General features: G+C 49.7%; 3 protein-coding genes across 7 annotated transcripts; 2 read left to right on the plus strand and 1 right to left on the minus strand.

The window, feature by feature from the left end:
* Positions 1–1,318: 1,318 nt before the first annotated feature.
* Positions 1,319–3,963, plus strand: LOC138614928 (zinc finger protein PLAG1-like). Its single transcript, XM_069688536.1, has 2 exons — positions 1,319–2,613; positions 3,220–3,963. Exon 1 carries the CDS (start codon positions 1,454–1,456, stop codon positions 2,603–2,605), a length of 1,152 nt encoding a protein of 383 aa, XP_069544637.1. The 5' UTR covers positions 1,319–1,453; the 3' UTR covers positions 2,606–2,613; positions 3,220–3,963.
* A 4,878-nt stretch (positions 3,964–8,841) lies between these two features.
* mos (v-mos Moloney murine sarcoma viral oncogene homolog) lies at positions 8,842–10,061 on the plus strand. Its single transcript, XM_069688535.1, has one exon. It carries the CDS (start codon positions 8,886–8,888, stop codon positions 9,897–9,899), a length of 1,014 nt encoding a protein of 337 aa, XP_069544636.1. The 5' UTR covers positions 8,842–8,885; the 3' UTR covers positions 9,900–10,061.
* A 1,437-nt stretch (positions 10,062–11,498) lies between these two features.
* steap2 (STEAP family member 2, metalloreductase) lies at positions 11,499–16,683 on the minus strand. 5 transcript variants are annotated; one of them, XM_069688532.1, is made up of 8 exons: positions 16,536–16,683; positions 16,135–16,462; positions 15,196–15,329; positions 14,061–14,489; positions 13,797–13,963; positions 12,805–13,332; positions 12,141–12,305; positions 11,499–11,987 (listed from the first exon to the last, which is right to left on the minus strand). In XM_069688532.1, exons 4-8 carry the CDS (start codon positions 14,446–14,448, stop codon positions 11,694–11,696), a joined length of 1,542 nt encoding a protein of 513 aa, XP_069544633.1. In that variant the 5' UTR covers positions 14,449–14,489; positions 15,196–15,329; positions 16,135–16,462; positions 16,536–16,683; the 3' UTR covers positions 11,499–11,693. The 5 variants fall into 5 exon arrangements, with proteins under 5 accessions (XP_069544633.1, XP_069544630.1, XP_069544629.1 ...); XM_069688529.1 differs by having other exon boundaries at positions 16,135–16,489; XM_069688528.1 differs by having other exon boundaries at positions 16,135–16,471; positions 16,509–16,683.

The raw sequence follows: 16,683 nt of genomic DNA on the forward strand, positions 1-16,683 counted from the left end.
AGTCTCTCTCACTGGTGGTGGTGTAGTCTTTCTTTTGGTGGTGTAGTGCCTCTCTCTGTTGGTGGTGTAGAGTCACTCACTGGTGGTGGTGTTTTCTCTGACTGTTGGGTGGTGTAGTGCCTCTCTCTGTTGGTGGTGTAGAGTCTCTCACTGGTGGTGGTGTTTTCTCTGACTGTTGGTGGTGTAGTCTCTCTAGCTTTTGGTGGTGTAGTCTCTCTAGCTGTTGGTTGTGTAGTCTCTCTGACTGTTGGTGATGTAGTCTCTCACTATTGGTTGTGTAGTCTCTCACTATTGGTGGTGTAGTCTCTCACTGGTGTTGTAGTCCCAAGCTGTTGGTGCTGTAGTCTCTCACTGTTGGTTGTGTAGTCTCTCTGAATGCTGTTGGTGAAGTCTCTGACTGATGATGTAATTTCTCTGACTGTTGGTGGTGTAGTCTGTCTGACTGTTGGTGGTGTAGTATCTCTGGCTGTTGGTGGTGTAGTCTCTCTAGCTGTTGGTTGTGTAGTCTCTCTGACTGTTACTGGATTAGTCTCTCTGTCTGGTGGTAATGTAATTTCTCTGATTGATGGTGGTGTAGTATCTAGCTGTTGGTGCTGTAGTCTCTCACTTTTGGTTGTGTAGTCTCGTTCACTGTTGCTGGCGTAGTCTCTCTGACTGTTGGTGATGTAGTCTCTCACTGGTGGTGCTGTAGTCTCACTGGTGGTCGTGCAGTCTCACTTTTGGTGGTGTAGTCTCTTTGACTTTTGGTGTTGTAGTCTCTGATTTTTGGTGGTGTAATCTCTCTGACTGGTAGTGGTGCAGTCTATCTGACTGGTGGTGGTGTAGTCTTTCTTTTGGTGGTGCAGTGCCTCTCAATGGTGGTGGTGTCGTGTCTTTCACTGGTGGTAGTGTAGTCTCTCTGACTAATAGTGGTGTAGTCTTTCTGACTGTTGGTGGTGTAGTCTCTCTCTCTGTTGGTGGTGTCGTCTCTGACTGTTGGTTGTGTAGTCTCTTTGACTGTTACTGGTGTAGTCTCTCTGACTGGTGTTGGTGCAGACTCTTTTATCGGTGGTGATGTAGTCTTTCTTTCTTTTGGTGGTGTAGTTCCTCTCGCTGGTGGTGGTGCAGTGTCTCACTGGTGGTCGTGTAGTCTCTGACTGGTGGTGGTGTAGTCTTTCTGACTGGTGGTGGTGTGGTCTCTCTGACTGGTGGTGGTGTAGTCTCTCTGACTTGCTGGTGTAGTTTCTAACTACTGGTGGTGTATTCTGTGACTGGTGGTGTTGTCGTCTCTCTGACTGGTAGTGGTGTTGTGTCTCTCACTGGTGGTCGTGTAGTCTCTGACTGTTGGTGGTGTAGTCTGTAACTGTTGGTGGTGTAGTTTCTCTCATGGGTTCATCCATGCTAGTGTTTGTGTGTGTGCGTGCGCCTGTAACATGACTGTGCTCATTGGATGTGTTTCTGTTCCTAAAGGCACATGGCAACTCACTCGCCAGAAAAAAACCACAAGTGTTCATACTGTGAGAAAATGTTCCACCGCAAGGACCACCTGAAGAACCACCTGCACACCCACGACCCTCACAAGGAGGCCTTCGCCTGCCAGGAGTGCGGCAAGAACTACAACACCAAGCTGGGCTTCAAACGCCACCTCGCCCTGCACGCCGCCAACAGTGGAGACCTCACCTGCCAGGTGTGCATTCAGCCGTTCCCCAGCACCGCGGTCCTCCTGGAGCACCTCAAGACGCACGCCGGCAAGTCGTCAAGCGGGACCAAAGAGAAGAAGCACCGCTGCGAGCACTGCGAGAGGCGCTTTTACACTCGCAAGGATGTGCGGCGCCACATGGTGGTGCACACCGGACGCAAGGACTTCCTGTGTCAGTACTGTGCCCAGCGCTTCGGGAGGAAGGACCACCTGACGCGCCACGTGAAGAAGAGCCACGCCCGCGAGCTGCTGAGGGTCAAGACGGAGCCGGCTGATTCACTGGAGCCTGTGGTCTACGATCTGGCGTCCGGGAGCGTGAAGGGCGAGCTGCCCGCCATGCTGACGGCGCGGCAGCACCAGCTCAACATGTACACGGGCCCCGTCCTGGACTCAGAGCCCTCCCCCCTCCCCTCTCAGCCCTTCTCTCTGAAGTACTCCAACTTTACCTCATACACCGTCTCCTCCCAGGACCGCGAGCAGAACCTGAAGGGAGAACTGGAGACCTACCTGATGGAGCTGCAGGGCAGCATGCCCTCCTCCTCTTCTGCAGCCCCAGAGCCCCCACTCCCCTCCTCCAAGCTGGAGCTGGGTGTGCTGGAGGACACCAGTGACGAGGCGTCCCTGTCCAAAATGTCCCCGTCGGTGGCGGCCCCCGCAGGAGACTCTCTGGCCTCGTCTTCCTCTCTCATGGACTTCTCACAGCTGTTCAACTTCCTGCCACTCAACGGGCCTCCGTACAATCAGGTGGGGGTGGGCGGGGGAGAGGGCGTCGCCTTCCCACCCAACGAAGACTCCACGCCTCTCCAGCTGCCCCCCCCGACCCCCACAGCTCCAGAGGCTGCAGACAGTCCACTTCAAGGCCTGCCCTTCATATCCAACCAGAGCACACCCACCACACTGCCCCGCTTCCACCAGGCCTTCCAGTGAACCAGGAGGTAACACAGACGCACAAGAACTTGTATAGTGAATGGCTACTATTGGTTGGCAAATGTTGATAGCCATAATGACATGTTACCATGACGACCTTTTCATGACATGTCCACATGATGACGTGTTAGCATAACATGTTCACGTGATGAAGTGTTACCATGGCAACGTGTTCACACAATGACATGTTACCATGATGATATGTTACTGTGATGACGTTTTACCCAGATGACACTACTATGAGGACGTGTTTACATGTTGGCGTGTTACCATGACGACCTGTCACCATGAAGATGTGTGACCGTGGCGACGTGTTGACATGACGACACGTGACCATGACAACACGTTACCATCACAACATAAGAATATGTTGACATGACGATGTTACTGTGACATATCCACATGATGACATATTACCATGACAACGTGTTACCATAATGACATGTTACCATGACGACATGCTCAGATGTTTGACCTTTGTTGATATGAACCTGAATCCTGCAGAAACAGTCTCCTCTCCCTCCACAGACAGTGAACATGTATGTTACTGCAGCCTGGTTAATGTAACATGGGATCATGTGAAGCCCTCACTCTCCTCTGTCCTCCATCCTCAGATGTAGTGACGGTGTCAGGCTGCCTGTCTCCCACTCAGCGACGGCTCGGGGACTCGGAGGCTGGTGTGAAACGTTCGGCTGAATTTGTGGAAGTTTTGTCCTGGCTGAAGTTTTGAGGTTTGAAGAGATCTCAGCCAGCCGCTCCTTTTCTTCTCTTGTTGTAATCATAGCACTTTTTGTAAATGAAGCCTTTACTTCCTCCAGTACTTCTGTTAAACCTCTATTACAAATGTATAGATGATATATTTAGCTGTGTAGAGAACAATAACATGTAAATACAATATCAAATGTTTTATTTTTACAGGTACAGTTGTGACAGTGTTTTCCTATCAAAGTGTCATGTTTGCGTTACTTGCACAAGGTCTCTGTGTGTCTCACTGACGGTCACATGATGCACCTCTAATCACACCGACGGCCTCCATCAGACGGCCTCCATCAGACGGCCATGTTTCACCGACTGGTGGAGAGAACAGACATGATGGAGGGTTAGAGCTCTGAGTTCTGTCCTATGGTCCTAGTTCTGTTGGTTCAAAATGACTCTGGAGGGGTCGTCCCCCGCCTTCATCACCTCTGACCTCAGTGACATCATCACAACAGGTGATTGGTTGTTTCTGTCTGAAGGCTGTGACATAGACTGACTTCATGATGGTGATGATGATGATGATTGTGGTGGTGATGATGATTGTGATTATGATAATCATGACGGTGAGGATGATGGTGGTGATGATTGATGATGATGATGGTGGTGATGATGATTGATGATGATGGTGGTGATGATGATTGATGATGGTGGTGATGATGACTGATGATTATGATGATGGTGGTGATGATGATTGATGATTATGATGATGGTGAGGATGATGATGATGATTATGATGATGGTGGTGAGGATGATGATGATGATGATGATGGTGGTGGTGATGATGATTGATGATGATGATGATGATGATGATGATGATGATGGTGAGGATGATGATGATGATGATGGTGGTGAGGAGGATGATGATGATTATGATGATGATGGTGGTGAGGATGATTGATGATGATGGTGGTGATGATGATGATGATGATGGTGGTGAGGATGATTGATGATGATGGTGGTGATGATGATGATGATGATGATGGTGATGATGATGATTGATGATGGTGGTGATTATGATTGTGATTATGATAATCATGATGGTGATGATGATTGATGATTATGATAATCATGATGGTGATGATGATGGTGGTGATGATGATTGATGATGGTGATGATGATGATTGATTATGGTGATGATGATGATTGTGATTATGATAATCATGATGGTGATGATGACGGTGGTGATGAGGAAGAAGGAGAGGTTCCTCAGTGAGACCACAGACCTTCAGCAGTTCATGTGAGACTTGTTGATAAGCTTCAGTGGTACCAGTGGCCTTTGATGAATGTGTAAGATGAACACTGCGATGCTGCCATATATCTCTTGTATTGGATCAAGCTGCTAACACTTGGAAAGCTCCTCCCGGTGCTCCAGACCTCCTCCCTCCTCCAGGGATCCGTGTACAGACCGCCTGCTTCTATATAGCTCCATATATTGTGTTGTACTGTGACTTTGTAGTCTTTTTACAGACGTGCCTCCCCCCTTCCTCTCCCCCCTCCTCCCCCTTCCCCCAACACACACACACACACACACAAGTGTGTTGTGACCTTGGAAAGTGATGCGTTCACAGAGCTGACTCCGCCTCCTCCTGTGACAGACGAATCACTGAACATTTATCATCCTCAAACTACTGTTGTGTTTTTATAAGAGCAGATCTCATGAACATGTAGAGTAAATATATCAGATGAATATAATGCTGCGGCTTTCATCCGTTGTCTTCAACATGGACATCATCCAAAGAAGCAGATTATTTATTTCCTGGCAGAATAACCTGATCGATTCACACACGTTGCTGCTATGAGAGAGACGAGACTCAAGTGTTTTATTCGATGTACCGAACGTTCAATAAACACCAGAGAACGAAGCAGTCTGTCTGTCATTCACTGTGTCCCTGTGTGTGTGTGTATGTATATACAGTGGTGTGAAAAAGTGTTTGCCCCCTCCTGTTAAAACATAACTTAACTGTGGTTTATCACACCTGAGTTCAATTTCTCGAGCCACACCCAGGCCTGATTACTGACACACCTGTTCTCAATCAAGAAATCACTTCAATAGGACCTGCATGACAAAGTGAAGTAGACCAGAAGATCCTCAGAAGATAGACATCATGCTGAGATCCAAAGAAATTCAGGAACAAATGAGAAAGAAAGTAATTGAGATCTATCAGTCTGGAAAAGGTTCTAAAGTAGTGATGGTGAGATGAAGCCTCATGAGGCATTGAACCACTTCAGCCAATTGGTTCTAGAAAGGGTTCATTACTCGAAGCTTCATGTGCACACAAAACCACCTACTGGCCAAGTGTATAATCACAGGCAGCTGTATCTGAACCACATGTGATGCATTGAATGTTTGTGTCTGTTATGGCTGTTGGGAATGACTGAATTACAAAAATGTATGACCAAATAATTTCTGTACATAAATTATCACATATGTGCATAATAAAATATTTTTTGAATGTATTCTGTGTGTGTAAATTGTCCCAAAATGGTCGTATCATATGATATGGCAGGTTGTGTAATCATGTTTTTCTGTCACTTTAGGAAAATGGCATGGGCTTAAGCAGGCAGAGGACAGTGAAAGTGCTTGTGGAACTAGGAAGAGGGGACTGAATATGCTTGTGTAACTTGGACAATGATGTACAGGACAGGGGACATTTTATTCATTTTTATTCAGAAATAACAGTTTCTCAACAGTTTTTGGTTTTGTGGATGTCCACATGTCAGAAGTAAGGCTAACAGCAGCCACCTTTTCCACTTTAGCCTTCTCCTTCTCCTTAGCTGACTCATACTTGGCCTCCACCGTGGCCTTCAGAGCCTCAAGGAAAAAATATATAGTGCTGAACTGTGAGACACAATAAAGTACTCATTTGTTTCATGCATGCACCCATACATACCTGCCTTGTAGGGAGGACATAATTAGGATCCAGTTTGGACACAAATGCCCTGAATCCAACATCATCCACAATACTGAAGGGCTGTGTGTCCTTCACTATCATGGAGACGAGGGCTTCATCCAGCTCGTTTTCTGGTGGCTGGTTAAAAGAGAATAAATACAGTGTCTGTTACCTGTCTTTATTTGCACAATAACCAAAAGTGAACAGGGAAAAATTGTGATGGTGCATTTGTAATATTGTAATGACTTCCCTTGGCTGGGTGAAGCTCCAGTTTCCTCCTTATTCTCATGCAAGGCACGGTAACGCCTCAGCATGGATGAGGTGTTGTTATTGTACCCCAACTCCTTGGAGCACAATAAACACCTCACCTTTGAATAAAATAAGAAACTGTGAAAAATACAGTTCTTAATAAGCAAACCTAATGTGTCTGAAATAGAGTTAGATTTAGCTTACCTTATTAGGAGTTATTAAATCAAAGTGTTCCCACACAGGGGAAATCATCCTCTTCCTAGCTGGCTCCATCTTATCACCTCCTTCTCTCCTCACTCTCCTAAATCTCCAAACTATCTCTCTCTCTCTCTAAAATCTCCAAACTATCTCTCTCTCTCTAAACTCTCCAAACTATCCAAACTCTCAACTGACCGCAACTCTCCACCAACAACCCACATTTTGAACGGAGCCTGAGGGGTTTATGTTGCCGTCAAACCTCCCGGCAAAATCTGAACCACTTCCCGAAGCAGTCACGTGGTACAGCCGGCAGCGAGGCTTCAGACGTCATCATTTTTGGCTCCTCCCCTAAATGAAGCAAGCCTCGACACACGCTTCGAGGAAACGCCCCCTCCGTTACTCCACACACGCTTCGAAGCGTCGGCACACCTCGTAACATCACTATTCTAAAGCCATTTCTAAAGCTTTGGGACTCCAGAGAACCACAGTGAGAACCATTATCCACAAATGGAGAAAACATGGAACAGCGGTGAACCTTCCCAGGAGCGGCCGGCCGACCAAAATTACCCCAAGAGAGCAGCGACAACTCATCCGAGAGGTCACAAAAGACCCCACGACAACATCCAAAGAACTGCAGGCCTCACTTGCCTCAGTTAAGGTCGGTGTTCATGACTCCACCAGAAGAAAGAGACTGGGCAGAAATGGCTGCATGGCAGAGTTCCAAGACCAAAACCACCGCTGAGCAAAAAGGACATTAAGGCTCGTCTCATTTTTACCAGAAAACATCTTGATGATCCCCGAGACTTTTGGGAAAATACTCTGTGGACTGACGAGACCAAAGTTGAACTTTTTGGAAGGTGTGTGTCCCGTTACATCTGGCGTAAAAGTAACACCGCATTTCAGAAGAAGAACCTCATACCAACAGTAAAACATGGTGGTGGTAGTGTGATGGTCTGAGGCTGTTTTACTGCTTCAGGACCTGGAAGACTTGCTGTGATAAATGAAACCATGAATTCTACCGTCTACCAAAACATCCTGAAGGAGAACGTCCGGCCATCTGTTCGTGACCTCAAGCTGAAGCCAACTTGGGTTCTGCAGCAGGACGATGATCCAAAACACACCAGCACCACCTCTGAATGGATGAAGAAAAACAAAATGAAGACTTTGGAGTGGCCTCGTCAAAGTCCTGACCTGAATCCTATTGAGATGCTGTGGCATGACCTTAAAAAGGAGGTTGGTGCTGGAAAACCCTCCAATGTGTCTGAATTACAACAACTCTGTAAAGATGAGTCGGCCAACATTCCTCCACAGCTGGAAAAGACTCATTGCAAGTTATCGCAAACGCTTGATTGCAGTTGTTGCTGCTGAGGGTGGTCCAACCAGTTATTAGGTTTAGGGGGAAACACTTTTTCACACAGGGCCATGTGGGTTTGGATTGTTTTTCTCCCTTAATAATAAAAACCTTCATTTAAAAACTGCATTTTGTGTTTACTTGTGTTATCTTTGACTAATATTTACATTTGTTTGATGATCTGAAACATTTAAGTGACAAACATGCAAAAAAATAAGAAATCAGGAAGGAGGCAAACACTTTTTCACACCACTGTGTATATGTTTATGTATGTATGTATGTATGTACATATATGTGTGTATATACATACATACATACATACATACATACATACATACATACACAGCTTCTCTGTAAAGCTAGAGATGGTTGTTGGTGAAAATCCCAGTAGATCATCAGTTAGTTAGTTAGTTAGTTAGTTAGTTAGTTAGTTAGTTAGTTACTCAGACCAGCCCATCTGGCTCCAACAACCTGCCACCTTCAAATCACTGAAATCACCTTTCTTCCTGTTCTGATGCTCCGTTTGACCTTCATCAGCTCGTCTTCACCTGTCTTCATGCCTCAATGCATTGAGCTGCTGCCATGTGATTGGCTGATCAGATATGTGCGTTAACGAGCAGTTGAACAGGTGTACCTAATAAAGTGGCCGGTGAGTGTATATGTATTTCATATTCCAAATTCCAAATACAGTCTGTGGTTCCAGTTGATCTCTGTGGTGTGATGCTCACTCCGGACCAGCAGGGGGCGGTGACGAACCGGGAGAAGGCTCGCTTAATTCACTTGGTTCAGTCCGCTGCGGACCTCAGACAGGTTCAGACGTCCTTCGCTTCGCGCCATGCCGTCCCCGGTTCCAGTGACCCGCCTGCTGCCCGGAGACATCTACCCCTGTGTGGATACCGGGACGTGCAGCAGCCCGCTGACCCAGCCGTCCGGTTCCACGCTGCAGGTCCCCGCTCCGCGGCTGAACGGCCGGGTGGGCAGCCGGCTTTGGTCTTCCGTGATCCTGTGGAAGCAGCTGCGCTCCGTGCAACCGGTTGGCTCCGGGGGGTTCGGTTCCGTGTACCGGGCGGAGTACCTCGGGGAAACCGTGGCGCTGAAGAAGGTGAAGAAGAGCACGAAGAACAAACTGGCTTCCCGCCAGAGTTTCTGGGCCGAGCTGAACGCAGCGCACCTGCGACACCGGAACATCGTGCGCGTCATCGCGGCGACCACCTGCGTGCCGGAAGGGTTCGGAGACGAAGGCAGCATCGGAACCATCCTGATGGAGTTCGTGGGGAGCCGGAACCTGCAGCAGGTGATCTACGGCAGCCCGGAGGTCCTGGGGGCGGACCGGTGGCTCCGGTACTCTGCGGACATTGTTACCGGGCTCAGCTTCCTGCACTCCCACAGCGTGGTGCACCTGGACATCAAACCCGCCAACGTGCTGCTGTCCACCGAAGACGTGTGTAAGATCGCGGACTTCGGCTGCTCCCTGAAACTGGACCCGGGGTGTGAGCGGAGCGCTGTCAGCCCGCAGCTCAGCCACGTCTGCGGCACGTACACGCACCGAGCCCCGGAGCTGCTGCGCGGCGGCCCGGTGTCTCCGAAGGCCGACATCTTCTCCTTCGGCATCACCCTGTGGCAGCTGATCACCGGGGAGCCGCCCTACACCGGAGACCGGCAGCACGTCCTCTACGCGGTGGTAGCGCACAACCTGCGGCCTTCCGTCCAGGACCACCCGGTGTTCGGGTCGGAGCGGGGCGGGCTGTGCCGGGCCGTGCTGAGCCGGTGCTGGAGCGCAGAGGCCCGCTGCAGACCGAGCTGCCGGGAGCTCCTGCCGCTGCTGCGGGAGCTGGGCTCCCCGACATGAGGCCCGCCGACGGGCTCCATCAGGAACATGTGGGCACGTGCTGCTCTGCTCTCGTGCCTTCAGCTGTTTTTACCCGTTTCTCTTAAACGGAGACTTTTATTTTCTGAGAATTTGATATGACATTTAAGTGTGATGGTTTTCATTAAAATTATTTTTACACTACGTGTGTTTGGCATCCTGCTGACGTCACAGCTCCACCTCAATGTGTCAGAGTTTGATCATCTACCCCAGGGGTGTCACTCATTTTAGTTAAGGGGCCACATACGGCCCACTTTGATCTCAAGTGGGCCAGACAAGTAAAATCATAGAATAATAACGACAATATTTCTCTGTTTCAATCATTGGTGAAGGTTTTTGGGTGATAAATCCTATTTTAATGTCTTTCTACAATAAACTAGAAACATAAAGAGCAAAAACTCAGACATCAGCCCACTGTTTATCTGCCCTGGATCTCCTCTACAGATTCCCTCACAGCAGCTGCTGCCTCCGGAGCAGACGTCACATTTACGCTGTTTTTGAAGCAATTACTGGATGATTAAAAAAATAACAAAACGTTTGTACTCATAAACCTCCATATTCTCATAGAAATGCAATTTATGTCTTTCTGTAATTTTCACACTTAGCAAAGTCATCCGGCGGGCCGAGCTGGACCCCCTGGTGGGCCAGATGTTTGACACCCCTGATCTAACCTGTCCCCAGGTGTGACTCCCCTCCGCCCCCTACTGTGCCAGGTGTTCTCACTTTTTAAGAACAGACAGGTGAGTCCGTGACTGACACCTCAGACCTGTCAGCTGACTGAGCCTGAAGCAGGGAATTATGTGAATGTTAAATTACCTTTTTGTTCTTTTGAGTCACGGTCAGTTATCAGTTATTATTGAGCATGTTGGCGGTCCTGTGTTGGTTAGAAATATGATTGAATGCTGAAATGAACTGGACTGAAACATTCACATGATAAATGTGTTGACTGCTGGAAGCTGCAGCGTCTTTACACAAACCTTAAACACTCAATGGAAGAGACTGCTGCAGCTTCCATCCACAGACAGCAGAGGGCGCTGCCCTGAAGCTGAAACCCAAACGGCAAGAACCTGCAGCGTACGAAGGGGTCAAAGTTCAGAGAGTCCTGTTGGACATGAACGCATGCGTGGGCAGCACCATGAGCAGGAAGTGATGACCTTCATCTTCCAGGTTCTGTCTCTGATTATCATCATCATCTGTTCCACACGGTAACGGGAACATCTGTGATGTCACTGTGGACCTGAAGGTGGCGCAGAGAAACGGCAGATTTTGGGTCAAAGTCTGGAATGCGTTCTGTCCTTTTTAGGATTACGTGTTGTAGTGTTGGATAAGCCTGTTGCCATGGCGACACAGTTCAGGTGGATTTCAAAAGTTGTAGCAACACAGGTAACTGAAACAAAGTGACAAAGAGGGAAGAAGAAGAGCACAGACTAAATCCAACAGGGAGGGACAGCGAGGGACAGATGAAACTAATCAGGGGGCGGGGCCAGCCCTCATGCAAAGGACAGAAAGTGAAACGTGCTCCGTGAACGTCCCGGTGCTGCGTTCAGGAACAACAGGACAGAGTTCAAACTGTCAGGACACTTTAAAGGAGAATATTCAGCGTTAGTTTTAATGATCACAGCTGGAACATGTTATTCATACAAGGTCACGATAATTACAGAAACACGAGGACACGTCACATGTTAGGAGACGGCTCAGGAACACGAGGACGTCCTCTGAAGGACACATGACGACACAGGTCGTGTCACTACATGTATGTGCAGCAGCAGACGCTCATCACATGATGGTCACTCTCTCAGGTGAGATGTGGGCAGCTGAGCCCACCGGCTCCAGGCGCTGGGACCGGTACTGGCTGCTGTCCTGACCCCGGCGGATCCGGTGCAGCTGGCGGGCCACGCAGGGCAGCAGAATCAGAACCTTCCCCAGGATCACACACACGGGCAGCGCCAGAGAAACCACGAAGCTCGGAGGCAGGTAGAACCGGTATGCCTCCTCCTCAAACGCTCGCTTCCACCCGAACAGCAGGCCGTGGAGGGTCGCGATGAGGAGCGCGATGTAGCCCAGAGTGGACTGGAGGAGACGGGAGACGGGAGGAGACGGGATGGCATGAGGCATCACGTCAACAACTGCTTTAGACCCATCACTGAGCGTACATGTACCTGTACCCGTCGCTGAGTTTACCTGTACCCGTACCCGTACCCGTACCTGTACCTGTACCCGTACCTGTATGAAGCTGAACTCCCTCCAGTTGAGCGTGCTGTGGATGGAAGGGACGGAGGTGACGGCCAGCAGAGACAGCAGCCCCAGACTCATGATTCCAAAGGACACGTACATCTCCACCCTCCACACCTCCTCCTCGTTCCATGCGTTCTCCACGTTAGCGTGGACCTGCCGACAAACACCAGTCATCGTGGGTCACCTGGTCTGAACTGGTCCTCTGTGGTCCGTGTAGCTTCCTACACGTCATGTACAAGTGGATTCTGTATATGCAGTGTGTTCTTGGAGTGCTTCAGCCACCTCTACCTGTGTGGGTGTGGAGCTAACACAAGGACCCAGCTGAGACCACCTGAGACCACCGGAGACCTGTTGAGATTATCTGAGACCACCTGAGATTACCTGAGACCTGCTGAGATTATCTGAGACCACCTGAGATTACCTGAGACCTGCTGAGATTATCTGAGACCACCTGAGACCTGCTGAGACCTGCTGAGACTAGTTTAGACCACCTGAGACCAGCCGAGTTGCTGGACATCATAAACACTCCCAGACACTAAAACTGACAGAGAACTTTCCTTTGTGAAGGTGAGTGACTTGTCATGTTTCTCTGTGATCTGAGTGGGCGTGGCTTGTAACTGCGAGCTCAGAGAGTGGGCGTGGCCGTGCTCACCTGCTGGTAGGCGTTGTTGAGCAGCAGGTACCTCTCGGACCTCCTGAGGGGCAGACTGAGGCTGTAGACGACGTGGACCGCAGCCAGGAAGAAGCTGAGGAGGCCCAGCTGCTTGCGGCTCTGCAGCCAGCCCTCCAGCCAGTGGGGGAAGTGGCGGTACTTGGTGCCGTAGTAGAGCTGGTGGGCGGCGGCCAGCTCACCTGCCAGGTACACCAAAGCCAGCAGAGTGATGGCCACGGTGGGCAGAGTCCGGTTCACGATCTCCACGGGGATCTTGTAGAAGTCGCTCTGCCTGTACTTCACGTACGGGTGGACGATGTCTCGCACAAAGGAGTACCCAAAGAAGAAAATGGACAGCGCCACGGCGGCGAGGACGGGACCCCTCCAGCCCGGGAACAGCTGGACCGGCATGTTCTCGATGTCCCGGGACGAAGACAGACCACCCATGTCCACCGGCTGGAAGTTCATCTGACGGGCTAACTCCATGATCTGCTGCCGGGCGTCCACAGAGTCACTGCAGACATACACCTGGACAGAGGACGGAGGACTGGGTGAGGACAGACAGACACATTCAGCTGCTCCGTTAACATCAGAACTGGGTCAGTGGTTCTGTGTCGTTCTTCATGAGCTCACTGATGATTTAAATCAACCTGCTGCCACAAATACTGCAGATCAGATGATGAGATCAACACGTCCTCCGGGGTGTCCCTACCGCAGTGTCCCTACCGGAGAGTCCCTACCGCAGTGTCCCAACCGCAGTGTCCCAACCGCAGTGTCCCTACCGCAGTGTCTCTACCCGAGTGTCTCTACCCGAGTGTCTCAACCTGAGTGTCTCTACCCGAGTGTGTCTACTCGAGTGTCTCTACCCGAATGTGTCTACTCGAGTGTCTCTACCCGAGTGTGTCTACCCGAGTGTCTCTACCCGAGTGTCTCAACCCGAGTGTCTCTACCCGAGTGTCTCTACCTGAGTGTCTCCACCCGAGTGTCTCTACCTGAGTGCTGGCGTCCTTGGAGACAGTCTGCTGCATGGCCCAGGCTGAGATCACGTTGAAGCCTTTGACCACCACAGAGTCCGGCAGCAGTGAAGACAGATACTCAGCATTGGACTCTGGATACTGGTTCACCCTCCTGTTGTTACTCACGTCCACCAGGATCTTCCCTGGAAGACACGGAGACAGTTAGTGATGTCACAGTGAAAACGTTTACGTCTTTTAAACGGACGTTTAGTGATGTCACGGTGTGGGTGCGTCTCATACCTTCCAGCAGATGTTTGAGGTCCCACAGGACAGAGTAGTGCTCTCGGCGGATGGCCAGGAACACGATGTTGGCCTTGGACACGGCGTCCTCGTGGTGTGTCACGTCCACCACGTGAGGAAAGGAGTGGGCGGCCTGTTTGGGGCAGCGGCTGCCCACCACCACGTGGACGCCGCAGCGCAGCAGGCGGATGGTCAGACACTTGGAGAAGTCCCCGGAGCCCAGGATGGCCACTGAGGGCGGGGCCAGCAGACGGGAGGCTCCTCCCTCTACGGCTCCATTCTTTATTCCACTGGGCAGCAGGTGGGCGTGATGATGGAGGTGGTAGGAGGAGGAGCCAGTGAGGAACATGGGGCTCCTGCTGCCTCCCATCATAGAGATGGAGTCCATCCTCTTCCTCTCTGGTCTCTGCTGAGGAAGACGTCAGCGGCCTGAGGAGGAGGACAGGTGAAGGTGGAGGTAAAGCTGCACAGGTATACATAAAGGTATATGTAAGAAGGTGTTCATCCTGCTGGTCACCAACACAACTAGAGCTCCGTGTTAGTTTATACCTCCATATTCAGTTTATAGTTCATCCAGAACGCGTCCCAGGACCAGGAGGACAGTGGACGCTGTCTCAGAGGGACATGACCAAGTCATCAAACAGGTCAGCAGGAACCAGGTAACATGGTAACCACGGTAACATGGTAGCCATGGTTAAATGGTAACAGGTAACCATGGTAACATGGTGACTGAAGGAGCCTCAGTGTCTCCACCTGCAGACAGTTTCATCACTTGATGAACAAAAATCTAATGTAGTGTCAATCAACAACAGTCTGTCTGTCTATCTGACTACGTGTGCGCTCGTGCCTGTCTGTCTGTCTACATGAGTGCGCGCGTGCCCGTGTGTTGGTGATGGTTGAATGAACAGCTACCCCTCATCTACTGCAACAGACCGTCACAGGACGTCCACCTGTCCAGCGGGACGTCCACCGGGACAAGCTGCGTCTCCTGATGACCTTCCGTGTGCAGAGGACACGCAGAATGTGCGCACCTGTAGCGCTACAGCACGGCCGCTGCCGCTCCGCCAGCTGCACGCGGACCCACGAGACAAACGTCCCCGGGGGACCACACGGTGATGAGGCTGAAGACACCCACCTGTCCCGATGATACTGCACACGGAGACGGAGACCAGCTGCTAGCTGCCCATCCTGCTGCTGCTGCTGCTCAGCCTCCTGTCGGAGCTCATGCTGCGTTCACGGCCCGCAGACAAGAACGGAGAAACCGGCTTCCTCTCAGACAGCATAGACAAAGAGACAATATATACGTCCAACGTAGAGAAAGAGACAATATATACGTCCAACGTAGAGAAAGAGACAATATAAACGTCCAACGTAGAGAAAGAGACAATATATACGTCCAACGTAGAGAAAGAGACAATATATACGTCCAACGTAGAGAAAGAGACAATATAAACGTCCAACGTAGAGAAAGAGACAATATATACGTCCAACGTAGAGAAAGAGACAATATAAACATCCAACATAGAGAAAGAGACAATACAATATATACGTCCAACAATATATACGTCCAACATAGAGAAAGAGACAATATATACGTCCAACATAGAGAAAGAGACAATATAAACATCCAACGTAGAGAAAGAGACAATATATACGTCCAACGTAGAGAAAGAGACAATATATACGTCCAACATAGAGAAAGAGACAATATATACGTCCAACGTAGAGAAAGAGACAATATAAACATCCAACATAGAGAAAGAGACAATACAATATATACGTCCAACATAGAGAAAGAGACAATATATACGTCCAACATAGAGAAAGAGACAATATAAACATCCAACATAGAGAAAGAGACAATATATATGTCCAACATAGAGATAGAGACAATATATACGTCCAACATAGAGATAGAGACAATATATATGTCCAACATAGAGATAGAGACAATATATATGTCCAACATAGAGAAAGAGACAATATATACGTCCAACATAGAGAAAGAGACAATATGTACATCCAATATAGAGAAAGAGACAATATGGAACACGTGAAGACCAAGTTAACTCACATGACGCTGGCCTACTTTAGATTTTCAGAAAGTCAACCTTTAGTTTGATTAAATGAAGCATCCTTAAAGTCATTAACTGACTGAACTCAGGGCTCCATCCTGGCAGTCTGAACTCAGGGCTCCATCCTGACAGCCTGAACTCAGGGCTCCATCCTGACAGTCTGAACTCAGGGCTCCATCCTGACAGCCTGAACTCAGGGCTCCATCCTGACAGTCTGAACTCAGGGCTCCATCCTGACAGTCTGAACTCAGGGCTCCATCCTGACAGCCTGAACTCAGGGCTCCATCCTGACAGTCTGAACTCAAGGCTCCATCCTGACAGTCTGAACTCAGGGCTCTATCCTGACAGTCTGAACTCAGGGCTCTAACCTGACAGTCTGAACTCAGGGCTCCATCTTGACAGCCTGAACTCAGGGCTCCATCCTGACAGCCTGAACTCAGGGCTCCATCCTGACAGCCTGAACTCAGGGCTCCATCTTGACAGCCTGAACTCAGGGCTCCATCCTGACAGCCTGAACTCAGGGCTCCATCCTGACAGCCTGAACTCAG

This window comes from Brachyistius frenatus, unplaced genomic scaffold, assembly GCF_029030835.1.
Source record: "Brachyistius frenatus isolate BFR_SWC_R1_liver_20210118 unplaced genomic scaffold, ASM2903083v1 Contig_621, whole genome shotgun sequence".
In the NCBI taxonomy this organism is placed as follows: Eukaryota; Metazoa; Chordata; class Actinopteri; family Embiotocidae; genus Brachyistius; species Brachyistius frenatus.